The 14,555-nt window shown below is 47.9% G+C and overlaps 1 protein-coding gene across 5 annotated transcripts in view; it reads right to left on the bottom strand.

Annotated features, from left to right (window-relative positions):
- Positions 1 to 14,555, bottom strand: part of BBS7 (Bardet-Biedl syndrome 7) — a 154,244-nt gene that overhangs the window by 11,874 nt on the left and 127,815 nt on the right. For all 5 annotated transcript variants that reach the window (XM_029587908.1, XM_029588771.1, XM_029587190.1 and 2 more), the window contains exons 16-19: positions 14,323 to 14,487; positions 8,603 to 8,712; positions 8,406 to 8,509; positions 1,212 to 1,335 (exon numbers count right to left, since the gene is read on the bottom strand). In XM_029587908.1, the coding sequence (XP_029443768.1) occupies positions 1,212 to 1,335; positions 8,406 to 8,509; positions 8,603 to 8,712; positions 14,323 to 14,487 (503 nt within the window). The remainder of the gene's footprint in view (positions 1 to 1,211; positions 1,336 to 8,405; positions 8,510 to 8,602; positions 8,713 to 14,322; positions 14,488 to 14,555) is intronic.

Consider the following 14,555-nt stretch of genomic DNA (forward strand, 5'->3'; position numbering starts at 1 on the left):
GCAGCTCAGATTACTCTAGTGAGAATGCTTGCAAAAGGAAGAAGTGCGTCAATAGTGTTACATTAGTGATAAACTACAAGATGCTGTCACATATAGGGAAAAATAACCCTTGCTGTAGTTACACGATGTTAGGATCCATATTAGGAGCTACCACCCAGGAAAGAGATCTAGGCATCATAGTGGATAACACATTGAAATCGTCGGCTCAGTGTGCTGCAGCAGTCAAAAAAGCAAACAGAATGTTAGGAATTATTAGAAAGGGAATGGTGAATAAAACGGAAAATGTCATAATGCCTCTGTATCGCTCCATGGTGAGACCGCACCTTGAATACTGTGTACAATTCTGGTCGCCGCATCTCAAAAAAGAGATAATTGCGATGGAGAAGGTACAGAGAAGGGCTACCAAAATGATAAGGGGAATGGAACAGCTCCCCTATGAGGAAAGACTAAAGAGGTTAGGGCTGTTCAAGCTTGGAGAAGAGATGGCTGAGGGGGGATATGATAGAGGTCTTTAAGATCATGAGAGGTCTTGAACGAGTAGATGTGAATCGGTTATTTACACTTTCGAATAATAGAAGGACTAGGGGGCATTCCATGAAGTTAGCAAGTAGCACATTTAAGACTAAACGGAGAAAATTCTTTTTCACTCAACGCACAATAAAGCTCTGGAATTTGTTATCAGAGGATGTGGTTAGTGCAGTTAGTGTAGCAAGTTCTTGAAGGAGAAGTCCATTAATGGCTATTAATCAAGTTTACTTAGGGAATAGCCACTGCTATTAATTGCATCAGTGGCATGGGATCTTCTTAGTGTTTGGGTACTTGCCAGGTTCTTGTGGCCTGGTTTGGCCTCTGTTGGAAACAAGAAGCTGGGCATGATGGACCCTTGGTCTGACCCAGCATGGCAAGTTCTTATGCTTTATATTATAGTGCTGACAATCTCTTCTTGATAGTCCTGCTCCAACTTATAAGACCAACACACCACTGCTGACACACTTCTTCACACTACAGTTGCCTGGGCTGCTATTTCTTTTGGTTTTATAGATGGATGAAAACAAAATGATTATGCAGTGAGCTCACCAGGCACCTTATCCTCCACTACTGTAGGATTTCTATAGTACAGATGGTTTGCAGTCTGCCAGCTATTCCTAGCACAAAGGACAACAATAAAGCAACAGTATACACAAGTATGAAAAGTTCAGAAGAGGCCTGACCGTAAAGTCTCTCCAGGTGCGCTGGTTGCTTCTTGTACTCTTCCAGTAGCTGGTCAGCCTCTTCTAATATAGAGCGATATTCTGGGATCAAGAAGTCCATATTCCCTTCATGGACCTGGAGCTCCTTGCAAGGGATAAAGCAATATCAGGCATAACCTGCTAATCCCAGGGTCAAACAGGATTATTATGAAATGCCATGATCCCTCCCCAAAGCTTTATTTATAATGAGAAACCCATAGCAGATATATCATCGGTAGCCAATCTGTGTAGGATGCAGACAGCCAGCCACAACTTTCCTGAGCTGCCGAAGTCATATTACAGAAACAAAATAACTAAAAAAAAAAAAAAAAGACTCCAGGATAAACTCTTATCTCAGTCTGCACTCCTGGGGACCAACCATTAGAAGTTCAGGATGAATCTGACAATTCTTAATGGCATTTACCACAATTTACCTTGTACCTAAAAAATGTGGCAGAAGAATAGATATAACCTGCATGAACCCTTTTCAGAATGGACAAACTGACGTCCCTCGTTGATGGAGAGTAAGCCCTTCACTCTGCATGGTGTCAGAAGACCCCCTCAATGCCTTTACCAGCCTCACAATGTCTATTTGGCTGTGCTTATCACCATCTGGACTTCCTGTACTCAAACTGTTCTTAAGAACAATCCATAGAGAGAGTTCAGACGCAGTAATTTTGGTTAGATTTAGTGCCTGATTCACTAAGGATTTTCTTCCATTCTGTCTCTATGGGGAAAAAAACACTAATGACTCAGGTTCTTAAGGTAATAAAACTAAATGATTTAGAATGGCATTTACAAGCTCTCCCTTCAGAACCATGCTCAGGATGGTGAACGTTTGGTTCCAGACGGCAGAGGAGAGCAGCACAATTTCTTGTGGAAAGCGCTATTTATCTGGGGACAGGGGCTTTTGCAAAACTGCCTGCCCTTTATGCACTTTAGGCCACATTGAGTAGAGATGGAATTAGGGTGGGGAATGCAACTACATGCCAAGTTTTGCATTTTCAAAAGCATGCATTTCGTTTCTTGGGGAAAAAGTATAGGAAAATCAGTTCTTACCTGCTAATTTTCATTCCTGTAGTACCAGGGATCAGTCCAGACTCCTAGATTTTACATCCCTGCCAGCAGATGGAGACAGAGAAATTTTACTGGCACTGCTACCTAATCACTTGTGCCACCTGCAGTTCCTCAGTATTGATCTGTACCCAAGCACAAAAACCATTAAAAAAAACCCACCATCAAATTCAACAAATGTACAAAAATTTTCAACAGGTCTGTATTCCATACCATGAACCTCTGTATACCCCAACAATAAATCTCAGCTTAGCGGATGACTCTCCACCTCCACAGATCAGGCGGGTTCTGGACTGATCCGTGGTAGTACAGGAATGAAAATTAGCAGGTAAGAACCAATTTTCCTTTCCTTGTACATACCCAGATCACTCCAGACTCCTAGGATGTACCAAAGCTCCCTAATTAGGGTGGGTCCTGGAGAGTCCCGCTCACAGAACACTTTTACCAAAAGATGGGGAACCTGTACCTCCGACATCCGGACGATAGTGTCTTGCAAAAGTACGCAGCGATTTCCAAGTCGCTGCTCTGCAAATTTCCTGAGGTGAAACCAACTGAGTTTCTGCCCACGAGGCCGCCTGAGATGACGTAGAATGAGCTCTCAAACCCTCAGGAACTGGACGTTCCTTCGTTATGTATGTGGATCCAATGGCCTCCTTGAGCCACTGCGCAATAGTAGCCTTGGAAGTCTAAAAACCTTTCTTGGAACCTCTCCACAAAACAAGGAGATGATCCGACCTCCTGAATTCATTCTTATCTTGAGTTACCTCAGAGTTCTGCGTATGTCCAACAGCTTAAGCTCCCTCACATGAGGAGCGGAAGAGTCCATCTCCGGAAAAGCTGGAAGTTCCACCAACTGAAACACAGAGATGCCACCTTTGGTAAAAAAGAGGGCACTGTCCACAAGGACATCCATGTCTGAAATATGCAGAAATGGATCACATCAAGACAAAGCCTACAACTCAGATTCTCCTAGGTGGCCACCAGAAAAATGACCTTAAGAGTCAAATCTTTAAATGTCACTCTCCAAAGAGGTTCAGAAGGTGCCTCACACAAACCTTTGAGAATGAGATTAAGATTCCAAGATGGACAAACTCTCCAAACCAGCGGGTGCAAATTCTTAGCCCCCCACAAAGAAACCAAACATCAGGATGAGAGGACAGACAGCAACCGTATACTTTACCTCTTAGGCAAGCTAGAACAGCTACCTGGACCCTAAGAGAGTTGAAGCTAAACCCTTAACCAAACCCTCCTGAAGAAAAGTCAAGATCTGAGAAACTGAAGATCATAATGCTCGCATGCCACTCGTGATGCACCAGGATTCAAAAACCTTCCAGACCCTTAAAGAGGATAGAGAAGTAGACATCCATCTGGCCTGAAGGAGCACAGCAATAACCACTTCTGGGTACCCCTTGTGCCTCAATAGCTGCCTCTCAAAAGTCAAAGTTGCTAGACAAAATTGAGCAGCCTGGTCTGAAAATATTGGCCCCTGCCGAAGAAGACCCAGCAGATGGGTGAGGCGTAACGAACTGTCCACAGCTATGTTGATCAGATCCGCAAACCACAGATGACATGGTCACTCTGGAGCTACCAACACCACGTCACCTGGATGTCTCTCTATCCAACGCAACACCTTGCCCACTAGAGGTCAACATGTAAAGCAGAACTTCCCAAGGCCAAAGGCAGCATCAGAGCGTAGACTCTCTCGGCCCTGTGATCTCTTCTCGACTGAAAAAAACGAGTTGCCTTTGCATTGAGACAAGTCGCCAGCAGATCCACATGGGAGCAGCTCCACCTTTCATGGATGAGCTGTATCGCTGTCTCTGAGAGTTCCCACTCTCCCAGATCTAATAACCTAAGACTTATAAAATCCGCTTGGACATTTTCTTGTGACACGCCACTATCCGTTCTAGATGACACTCTGCCCAGAGAATCAATTCTTGAGCCTCCTGAGCCACTGCCTGACTCTTGGTTCCTCCTGCCGATTGATGTAGGATACCATCATCACATTGTCCGATAGAACCCTCACCGACCAACCTTTGATTAATGGCAGAATGGACAGTAACACTAAATGCACCTCCCTGGTCTCTAACTGATTGATAGACCAGGAAGCCTTCAGTGGACTGTTGCTGACATACTGCACCCCATCCAGACATACCAGCATCAGTAGTTTATGGTTTATTTGTTTTTCTATACTGTCGTATCAGTGGGAACCTTCACAATATTTTACAATCATTTAACAAGGAAAGTACAGTAATGAAATAGTAAAAGGATATCATCAGTTATCATATATAGCGAAGAAAGACAATAGTAATGGCAGTTAGAGTATTCTAATGTTAAAGACTAGAATATAAATATCACAGGACGATTAACAAATCTTGGGAGCGCAGCTAAATAGCATAATAAAGTAAGAATCACCTAATCCGGTACCTCCATCTCCACACCCCAAGTGAGATCAGAACTCAGAAGCCACCACGACAGACTGTCCTTGCCAACACCCTCAAGAGGCAAACGAAAGTGAAACTCCTCAGAAAGCAGGTTCCAATGAGACAAAAGAGCTCTCTGCAAAGGCCTCATATGAGCGAATGCCCATGGCATCAATTCCAGGGTCGAAGCCATTGAACCCAGAACCTGCAAATAATCCCAGACTTTGGGCATAGACAACCCCAGCAACCGACGAACTTGGCCATACAGCTTCAGAACCTGCTCCTCCATGAGAAACACCTTGTCCCTGAGAGTGTCGAACCGGGCTCCCAGATACCCCAGGCGTGCGAGGGAACCAAGTGACTCTTTGCCAAGTTTACTACCCAGCTGAGCAACTCAAGAGTGTGGATCACTTTCTGAACTGACATTAAAGGTCCTCCGACTTTGCCCTGATAAGCCAGTAGTCTACATAGGGGTGCACCAGAACCAGTTCCCGGTGCAATGCCGCTGCTACCATCACCATCACCTTGGTGAAAGTGCATGGTGCTGTGGCTAACCCAAAGAGAAGAGCCTGAAACTGAAAATGCTGTCCCAGAAACACGAATTGCAGAAACCTCTGATGATCTGGGCGAATGGATATGTGAAGATATGCCTCCATCAAATGCAAAGAAGCCAGGAAATCGCCCTTGCTGACTGCTGCTATCACCAACCTCAGGGTTTCCATCTGGAAATGCGGCACCTTGAGTGCCGCATTTACCCTTTTTAAATCTAGGATTGGACAAAAAGCCCCCTTCCTTCTTTGGAATGACAAAGTAAATGGAATACCTTCCTAAGCCTTGTTCTTCCTGCGGAATCAAAATTACTGCTCCTAGCTTCTCCTGAACCACCAGTTGCTTGTCTATGGGACTGCAAGGGGAAACCAGAAACAAATCCTGGACAGGCCGAGCAAATTCCAATCTCTTACTACACTGAGGACCCACTGATCCTTGGTAATTTTGGTCTACTTCCCGTAAAATCACACCAAGTGACCTCTATGACGATGGAGTGGACCAGCCTCGCCTCACTACGAAGACTTAGTCCTGGATGCACTACCACTTGCGGTGTCCCGGAAGGGTCTCTGGCCTCCCTGAAAGGACTGACCCCAAGACTGGCCACGGAATGAAAATTGCCTCTGCGGACCTGTCACTCCTTTTGCCGGGCGAGACCTAGTATCCTGAAAACGGGAACAAGTCTGAAAAATCACTTGCCCTTAGGTTTATCCTCAGGCAACTTGTGAACCTTATTTTCGCTCAAATTCTAAATCAATTCCTCCAGGTCCTCTCCAAACAAGTGTTGATCTCTGAAAAGCAGAGACCCCAGCTAAGACTTAGATGACATAGCTGCTTATCAACCACAATAACCTCCTGGTCGACAAAGCTGACACCATAACCCTAGAGAGGAGGTCCTCACCAGGTCATACAGAACAGCCACATAAGCCACAGCCACCTCTAAATTCTCAGTCGTAAATGCTTCCTCTCCAGGCTTTGCCTTCGCATCCTCAAGATGCTGCACCCAATGCAGACATGCTCTCTGCATAAAACTGGAACAAATGGCCGCACGTAAACTCAAAGCCGACATCTCAAAACTTCTCTTGAGCTGCACCTCCAGCTTCCGGTCCTGAACATCCTTCAATGCTGCGAACCCTGCAACTGGAATGATTGTTTTCTTGGTAACGGCCGAAACCGCCACATCAACCTTAGGGAGGAAAAGCAGGTCCAATTCTGCTCTGGCAAAGGGTAAAGCGTCACCATAGCCCTCCGTACCCATAAACCGGCTTCAGGAGACTTCCACTCCCAATCCACCAACTTCTTCACAGATCTATGTTAAGGAAAGGTCTTCGCCGGGCCCCGCAGCCCATGCAGAACTGGATCAACTCCTTCCAGATCAGAGTCTTCCTGCAGGACCTTGACCTCGAACTCCTCTAAAACTTGAACCAACGGCCCAAGCTCCTTCTTACAAAACAGCCAAACCATCCTCCTCCAGACCGTCCCTCGGATCTGCACCAACCGCATCCAGATCCATTGACAGGTCGTGCATTAGGGGCACCTCCGGAGTGTCCTCGGAGTCATCCGAACTATCAGCCGGGACCCTCTGAGACAGAAACGGACCCAACAAGCGCTGGAACACTGCAGGTTGCTTCCTTTGGGACAGCCCAAGTTTGGGACCCAAATCCTTGGAAGGCCAGGTCCGGGTCCCAGACTGGAAGCCGCCACCTTCTGCTGAGCCAAATAGACTTCATGCAGAAGCAACACAAAATCCGAAAAAAAAAAAGGTCTTGAGGTGCCAGCCATGGGCCGAGAAGGACCAGGAACAGAAAAGAGGATTACTATCTTCCTCTGCCCATTCCTGCTCCTTCCTGGAACCAAAACAATCCAGGAAAAGCCTTGGAGGGAAATCCCCTTCCCCCTCTGATGGCACGGCCCAAGCCACATGAGCCCTTAAAATGGTCACCATTCCCACGCCGAGGGGAAACAGGTCCTCCAGCCGGTGCAAAGTCTTCTGCACTGGAGGACCAGAAACGGGCGACAGCCTCCTTCTTTTTGTGGCACCTGGAGAATCCAACGGCGGAACAAGCAGTGGACAACCCAATGCAGTTAAGTCTCGATCGTGCCGAGCTGCACGTGTGGCAAACTGAGCCCTGCACCGTCTCTGACCGATGGCGGGAAGCTTACCTCAGCCCCGAAGAAGTTCGGGATGCTGAGAACCACAGCCGCCCAAAGCAGAGGCAGAAAGTTGGCAGAAGACCAGAGTGCAGGCTCCTACCTGTCTCTAATTCTTTTTTAAACTTTTATTCACTGGACGGAACACAGAACTGTCAAAACCCCCCCAAAAAACAGCCCAAAAACCAAACCAGCTATGCTGATCCTGCAGCCGCCTCATGAAGGGGAGGGATCTGGACCACCAGATTTACACCCCATGGAAGCAAGGATCACAGACCCCCAGCTCGTCCACCTCAACCAACAGGGATGGTTCCTCCAGGACCCACCACCCTTTGGGAGTAAGGCTCGTAATCGTTAAACAAAAAAGTTCAGTCTCCTGACTGCAGAACTGCAGGTTTTGCACCATCTACCATCTGCTGGAGACAGAGAGATACTGAGGGACTGCAGGTGGCACACGTGATTATGCAGCAGTGCCAGTAAAACTTTCTCTGTCTCCATCTGCTGCCAGCGAGGCAAACCCCAGGAGTCTGGACTGATCTGGGTATGTAAAGGGAACCCCGGACTTTGCAGCTGCCCGATATTTAGTGTGGCTGCACTAATGAATATACCTCCAAAGTTAGCCAGGTAAGTTTATACTTCTAACTTTGCTATCCAGACAGTGACGGAATATGGACCTCTATAGGTAGACAGGTCATACTTAACTATAGGCATTTAAAGAAATGTTTATTCTGGCACACACTAGGCAGAGCAATGCCTTGCCCAATAGCAGAGCACTTAACTCTGGTGGAATTTCTCCAGTGCCGACATCTTCCTCATTAAATGTTTATAAAATAAGTTGACATTTGCATGCAGTGTTTTTTTCACCTGATTTTGTTTTAGGCCACATTTTGGGGAAATGAAGAGGCATTAACGATATGCTCGACATATGATTAGGGACTTTCAGAAGGAAGATTACAGCATTTCCAAAAGAAAGTGTCCTCACCTTTAAAGCATCAATCAGCTGAACCTTCTTAGCCAACAGCAGCTGGTGCTCCAGTTTGGGGTGGATCATCTTTAATGTGTGGTTGACAGAGTGTTCATTTATATCTAGGGAGCAAAGCCAAATGAGCAAGAGACACATTTAGAAGGGCAGGAAAAAGGCCCAGAGCACACGTCTAAAGATATACACGCGGCTCTTACCATATGAGATGTTGAGGTTAATCTTCTTTTTCGTGGCTTCTTTAGAGAGTACATCTTTCAGAATGGATATGGTGGAAATGTTGTCAGATTTGAAAACTCCTTCACCCTTTCTAAAATGTTTACAGAAAAAAAAAAAGGAAGAAATATAAACAGACCCAAATTAGAACAAAAAAAAATAATTTCTAGCTATATTCAATTCCCATATATTTCTTGGAATGAGAGGGGAAGCAGACCTGTAAACTCTGCTCTGATCTAGCAATCCATCCTCAGAGAGAGCTCACTTTCTGGCACATTGAAAGGATGGCTTTCACTACTATGTCCTTTAGGAGGTTCTCGTTAACTAAGCCAAGTCAGAGAAAAGGCTCAGGATGCCTCAATTCTGCACATTATCGATCATGATCAATCTAAGCATGGGGCCTTCCGAAAAAAAACAGGCTACAGCCCCACTGCCGGTACAATGAGAGCGTTCTTTTATCACCCATAAAACTGACTCATGGTTAAAGCCATGAACACTCTTCTCGGGGAATAGAATGGAAAAGGTCTTGTGCTTGAACAGACTTTTGTTAGATGTACTGGTTGGGAGTTTTACCCGGAAAAGCTGGGATGAATCTGAACCTTTGCATACGAAGTCCAAAACCTGTAAATATCTGAGTGATAGAACATTACATTCATGCCTTGCAGAAAGCAAAGAAACAGCCAGCCAGAAGTATCTACACATCTGTCTGTGAAAGAGGTCCTGCTTTCAAGCTACCCAAATATTCTTCCTTGCTGTGTCCTCGGTCTCTGAAACAGCCCACGACACATGCAGCGAGCATTTAATGGTGTGATAACGCCAGAAGGTAGGCTGACATTTTCAAAGGATTTGCTGAAAATATTTACTGAGTACACCTGACATTTTAAAACATTTGGCTAAAAGGCATGCCACCACTCGTGATTCTAGGAAAATTGCTTCCAGATCAGTCCAGACGCCTGGGGTTATGCCTCCCTTCCAGCAGAAGGAGACAGAGAAAGTTTCACTGGCCCTGGCATATAACCCAGAGTGCCACCTGCAGTCGCTCAGTATTTCTCTGTCTCCAGCAGATGGTAGAGGTGCAATCCCTGCAGTCTAGAAAAAAAAAAGGAGGGAGGAAGAGAGAATGAGGATATTTGTTGGTGTCCCTACGGGGAGGTTGTTCGGCCCTGGTGGGGCTATACTTCCTGGTGTTGATTGCAACAAGCCGGGGGGGGGGGGGGGGGGGGGTCGGGGGACCCTTGTCTGTCTTGGCTTTTCGCCACCCGGAGGGGGGGGGGGGAATAGCTGGGGGGGCCACTTCCCCAGCCCAGGAGAACAGGTGGAATCCGGCAGCTCTTCGGTTAGGGAAGTACCCTTTGCTTTCCTTCTTCTTTTCTCTGCTTCATTAAAGTTTTAAAAAAAGAAGCTTAATTGAAATGAGGGGAAGAGGTTTCAGAGTGGCAAGGGTGCTAGCAGCTGGGAAGGCTGCGTTTGGGCTTGTATGGCTGCTAGGTGAGTTCTCGGGCGGCGGACGGTGCTGCAGTTCACCGTGTGGCCCGGCAGGACTGCTTCTGTCATGCGCCCAGGCCTGGTGGCAGGTGGCGCGGCGTTCCTTTCTGTGATGGCATGCGGCGATGCTCGCACATGGTTGTCCTGCACCAAACTATGTTCCCGCTGCCTCTCTGGCGCAGGAAAGGCAGTCATGATGTTGGGTGCTGATGGCTTGCCTGGGCTATTTCGGGAGGTGGGGGGTGACTACCTTCCCCCTCCATTGTCTCTGTGGAGCAGGACTCTCTTCCCCGGAGAGAAGCCAATTCTGACAGCGAGAGGGGCTTTTTCGGTCAGGGATTGGAGGCTCCTGCTCCATTTTCATCAGACTTCATTCTGCTTATGCACGAGGCATATTTGGCACGCCAGGCGGCTGGCAGGTTCTTGGAGAAGCCTGGTGGCCCGCGACCAGCAAAAGAGCTGGGGAGTCCATTGGTCCAGTGCTGCGAAAGGTGCCCAGGGTCCTCGGGATGAGGATACCTCCAGGCGATCCAGATGCTGACTCTGACAATTCACAACTCCGCAGGGGCCTGCTTTTCCAGACCCAGCTGTGCCTGACAAGGATCCGGCGGTACCTGATAACAGTCCGGATGGTCAGGATCCTGATGGAAGTTTGGACCAGGTGCCATGGCAGAAGGGGCAACCCAAAGGTGGTGTGTCTTTTCTGGAAGGAAGAGTTGTGGCCATTGATCCCTCATGTTCTTGAGGAACTGGGGGATTAAGGTTCCTCAGGAGGAGTCTGATCAAGAGGGAGTGGATCCAGTCCTGGATGGCCTGAAGGCCTTCTTTTTTCACAAGTCTGTTAAAAAGCTCGTGATCAGAGAGTGGGACACTCCGGAGATGGGCCTAAAAGGTAGGCCAGGCAATGACTAAGTTGTATCCATTGCCTGAGGACACACTTCAGTTGTTGGCACTTCCTAAGGTGGACACATCGATGTCTGCGGCCACTAAGATGACCACCATTCCGATGGCCAGTTCAGAGGTGCTGAAAGATATGCAGGACAGGAAGTTGGAGATTCATCTCAAGAAGATATTTGAGTTGTCTGCCCTTGGCATTCGTGCTGCGGGGTGCAGTACTTTCATTCAGCGGGTCAGTTTACATTGGGTGTAGCAGTTACAGGCTACTAGGACGCTCTCTCTGTCCGAGGTAAAGCAGGCGAACTGCCTGGAGGTAGCAGCGGCCTGTGTTGTGGACCCCTTATATGACCTTATCAGAACTACTTCCAGGATTATGATGTCTGCAGAGTTGGCCAGAAGGCTCCTCTTGTTGAGGAACTGGTCGGCGGATGTTTGGTCTAAGTCTCGGTTGGGAGCTTTTCCGTTCAAGGGAAAGTTTCTGTTTTGAGAAAATTTAGAAGAGCTTGTGAAGCAGCTTGGAAAGTCCAAGGGGCATAGGCTGCCAGAAGTCATAAGGGAATAGGGGTTCCATCCTGCTTGTCCTGGGAGAAAATCCACTTGTACATTGTCCAGTCCTGCAATATGAGATGCCGCAATCCCACGTGGGTACTGCTCCACCCAGACAAATAATTCCAGGGCCACTCCTCGACTCTTCATCCCGCCCTGTCAATTGAAATACGCCACCATTGTCGCATTTTCTGAAAAACATTTTCATCATTCAATCCTCAACCTGTGGAAGAAAGATCTTCAGCGCCTCGTGAACTGCTTTTGTTTCCAGACGGTTGATAGACCAGGACATCTCTACTGGCGACTACCACCCATGGGCCATCCGACCTTGAGAGACCACCCACCCCCCTCCCCCCCCAAATCTCTGAGGCTGGCATCCATGGACACCACTAGCCAGTCCGTGACCTCCAGATCCACTCCTTTCTCTAAACTGAGTTGCGACAGCCACCACAAGAGACTAGATCTGGAGACCCCTTGTAGCGGCAAGGGCTGATGAAATGCATCGACTCTCCCAACTGCTTCATTAATTGCTCCAGATCGTCTCCAAGTATGTTTCCCTTTAAAGGGGAGATTACAGAGCTGCAACTTAGACCACATATCTGCTGACCAATTGCATAACCACAAAAGGCGATGAGCAGACACTGCAAATACCATGCTCCCGGCCGAGGTCCGTATCAAATCATATAAAGCATCGGCCACATTCACAATCCCAGCTTCTAAATGGGCTGCCCTCCGAGTATCGTCATCAGAGTTCCCCGTCTTCTCCTGCGTTTTCTGAACCCATCACAAATAAGCCCTTTGCATCAGGCTACCACAGATGACTGCTCGAAGGCTTAAGGCTAAGATCCCAAACATCCTTTTCAACTGGATTTCCTGTTTCCAATCCCAAACATCCTTACGCGCAGTCAATCCCGTAACCAGGATGGCGGTCTTCTTGGTGACTACTGACACCGAAGCATCAACCTTGTGCAACATCAAGAGTTGCAAAATATCCTCAATTAAAGGACTGTGTCGTGTTCAGAGTTCATAGAAAAACATATATACTGCAAAGGGTTAAATTGTTTGACACAGGAAGCTCCAGGATAAGTATACAAAATTGGCAAAACATGAGGGATCTTCGAACCCATGCACACAACAAGGATATAACTTTGCCACTGCCCTTGCCATCTATAGCCCAGCTTTTGGAGCATTCCATTCCCAGGCCACTCGTTTCTTAAACTTCTTAGGTAACGGGCCTACCTTAGTGGGACCCCAAAGATCGTCCAGCAAGGGATCTACTCCTTCATTATCCGACTCCTCCTGCAGTACCTTCACCACCAGCTCCTTCAGTCATGGGGAATAATCAGCTTCAACTCCTCCCTGCGAAACAGATGGACCACTCGAGGGTCGTCCCCCTCCGCAACAGGGATCTCCTCGGGCTCTGAAAAATCTCCAGCTTCGTCTCAGTTCTTCCTCGGCCCATGGCTGGCTGGAATCATCCCCCTGATTGGTAACAGGATCCATGTCTGCCAGATCCTCATCTGAATCATCCAGCCGGTCCACAAAATCATTGGATTCCAGATCCCCGTCAGGATGATTAAGACTGAACCGGCGGAGAAGGTCCCCCGAACCCCTGGCTGGGGACCTTTTTGCTTTCTTTGGATTCGGCTGCACTTTTTGACTCAGGGACCTCTCCTTGCTAAATAAACTTTGTGCATGAGTAAAATAAATTATGTGGAGAACACTTCTCTTGCCCTTCCCAACATCAGGAATTTGCAGACTTTCCTCCCTCTGATCTTCGGCCTCAGCCTGCATCGCTGGAAACAAAAGAGGGAGGGGAATCTCGAGGCTTGTTTTCTGCCCTGTGCAGCCCCCTCCTGATTTTCACAGCAAAATCTCTCCTGGCGACCTCCCTGACAGGGCCCTAGGATTGGGTAGCCCTCCTGTTGGCATCAGCCCCGATGGGAGTCCCTCCCCCTCCCCACCGCGGCACAATCAGCACTACACGTGGCCGAATAAAGCTGCGAAGGGGTGCCGCCTCAGGCCCTGCACGTTTTTGCACGCTCCAAAGTCAGTGCCATTCTGGGGGGGGACACGTGGCACAGTTTGCCCTCCTGCCATGCCAAAGCTCCAAATGGCTGCAGCGCGAATTTCCTCAAACTCCCGAAAATAGTCAGTCCCGCACACAATTTCTTCTTTTCCCAGAACAGCGGCCTGCGACTCTAACGACTGGCTGCAAGCTCTGTTAAAGACCCCCCTTTTTTTTTTTTTTAATTAAAGACACAGTCCGCCCAGCAACCAAAGAAAGGAAAATGAAATACTTCCCTGCTACAGGCTGCTGACTGAATCCTCGGGGAAGAAGAGCTCAGAGAAAGGAGGAAACCAGAACCCCTGGCTTTCCTAACCCTGGATGTTGCAGACCAAAGCAGAACAAGGATTACCAACCCTCGCTTGCCCGGCTCGACGGCCCATGAAGGAAACTAGCACCTCAGGGAGCTCTTCTATTCTTCTTTACTGAAGATAACGCTATTCTTCCTTTTTTTTAAACTAGACTTGCAGGGTTGAACCTCTACCATCTGCTGGAGACAGAGAAATACTGAGGGACTGCAGCTGGCGCTCTCGGTTATCTGGCAGCGCCTCAAAGCTTTCAGTTCTCTGCCTCCATCCGCTGGTAGGGATGCAAAACCCACTCGTCTGGACTGATCTGGGGTACAAACAGGAAATGCTAGTATCGTTCAATGCTCTCTCTTCAGTGCGTAACTAGGACTCAGCTTCACACTGTGACCCTCGGTATTACCTGTATGTGCATTCCAGCTGCGTGTCCAGGAAGGTGTTCTGAAAGTAGAAGGTGACGCTCTCCCCCACCGGAGTCTTCTCTGGAACTTCAGGCATGCAGAAGACAACCCAGGAGTGAACTTCACCAAAGCTGAACTGTCCTGTGAGAGTCAGTGTGTTCATCGGCCTAACAAAGAAGCAGAAGATCTGTCAGATAATCTGTATAAGGTGGTCGATGAAAAATATTAGTACGTC

This window comes from Rhinatrema bivittatum, chromosome 1 (assembly GCF_901001135.1).
Source record: "Rhinatrema bivittatum chromosome 1, aRhiBiv1.1, whole genome shotgun sequence".
Classification (NCBI taxonomy): domain Eukaryota; kingdom Metazoa; phylum Chordata; class Amphibia; order Gymnophiona; family Rhinatrematidae; genus Rhinatrema; species Rhinatrema bivittatum.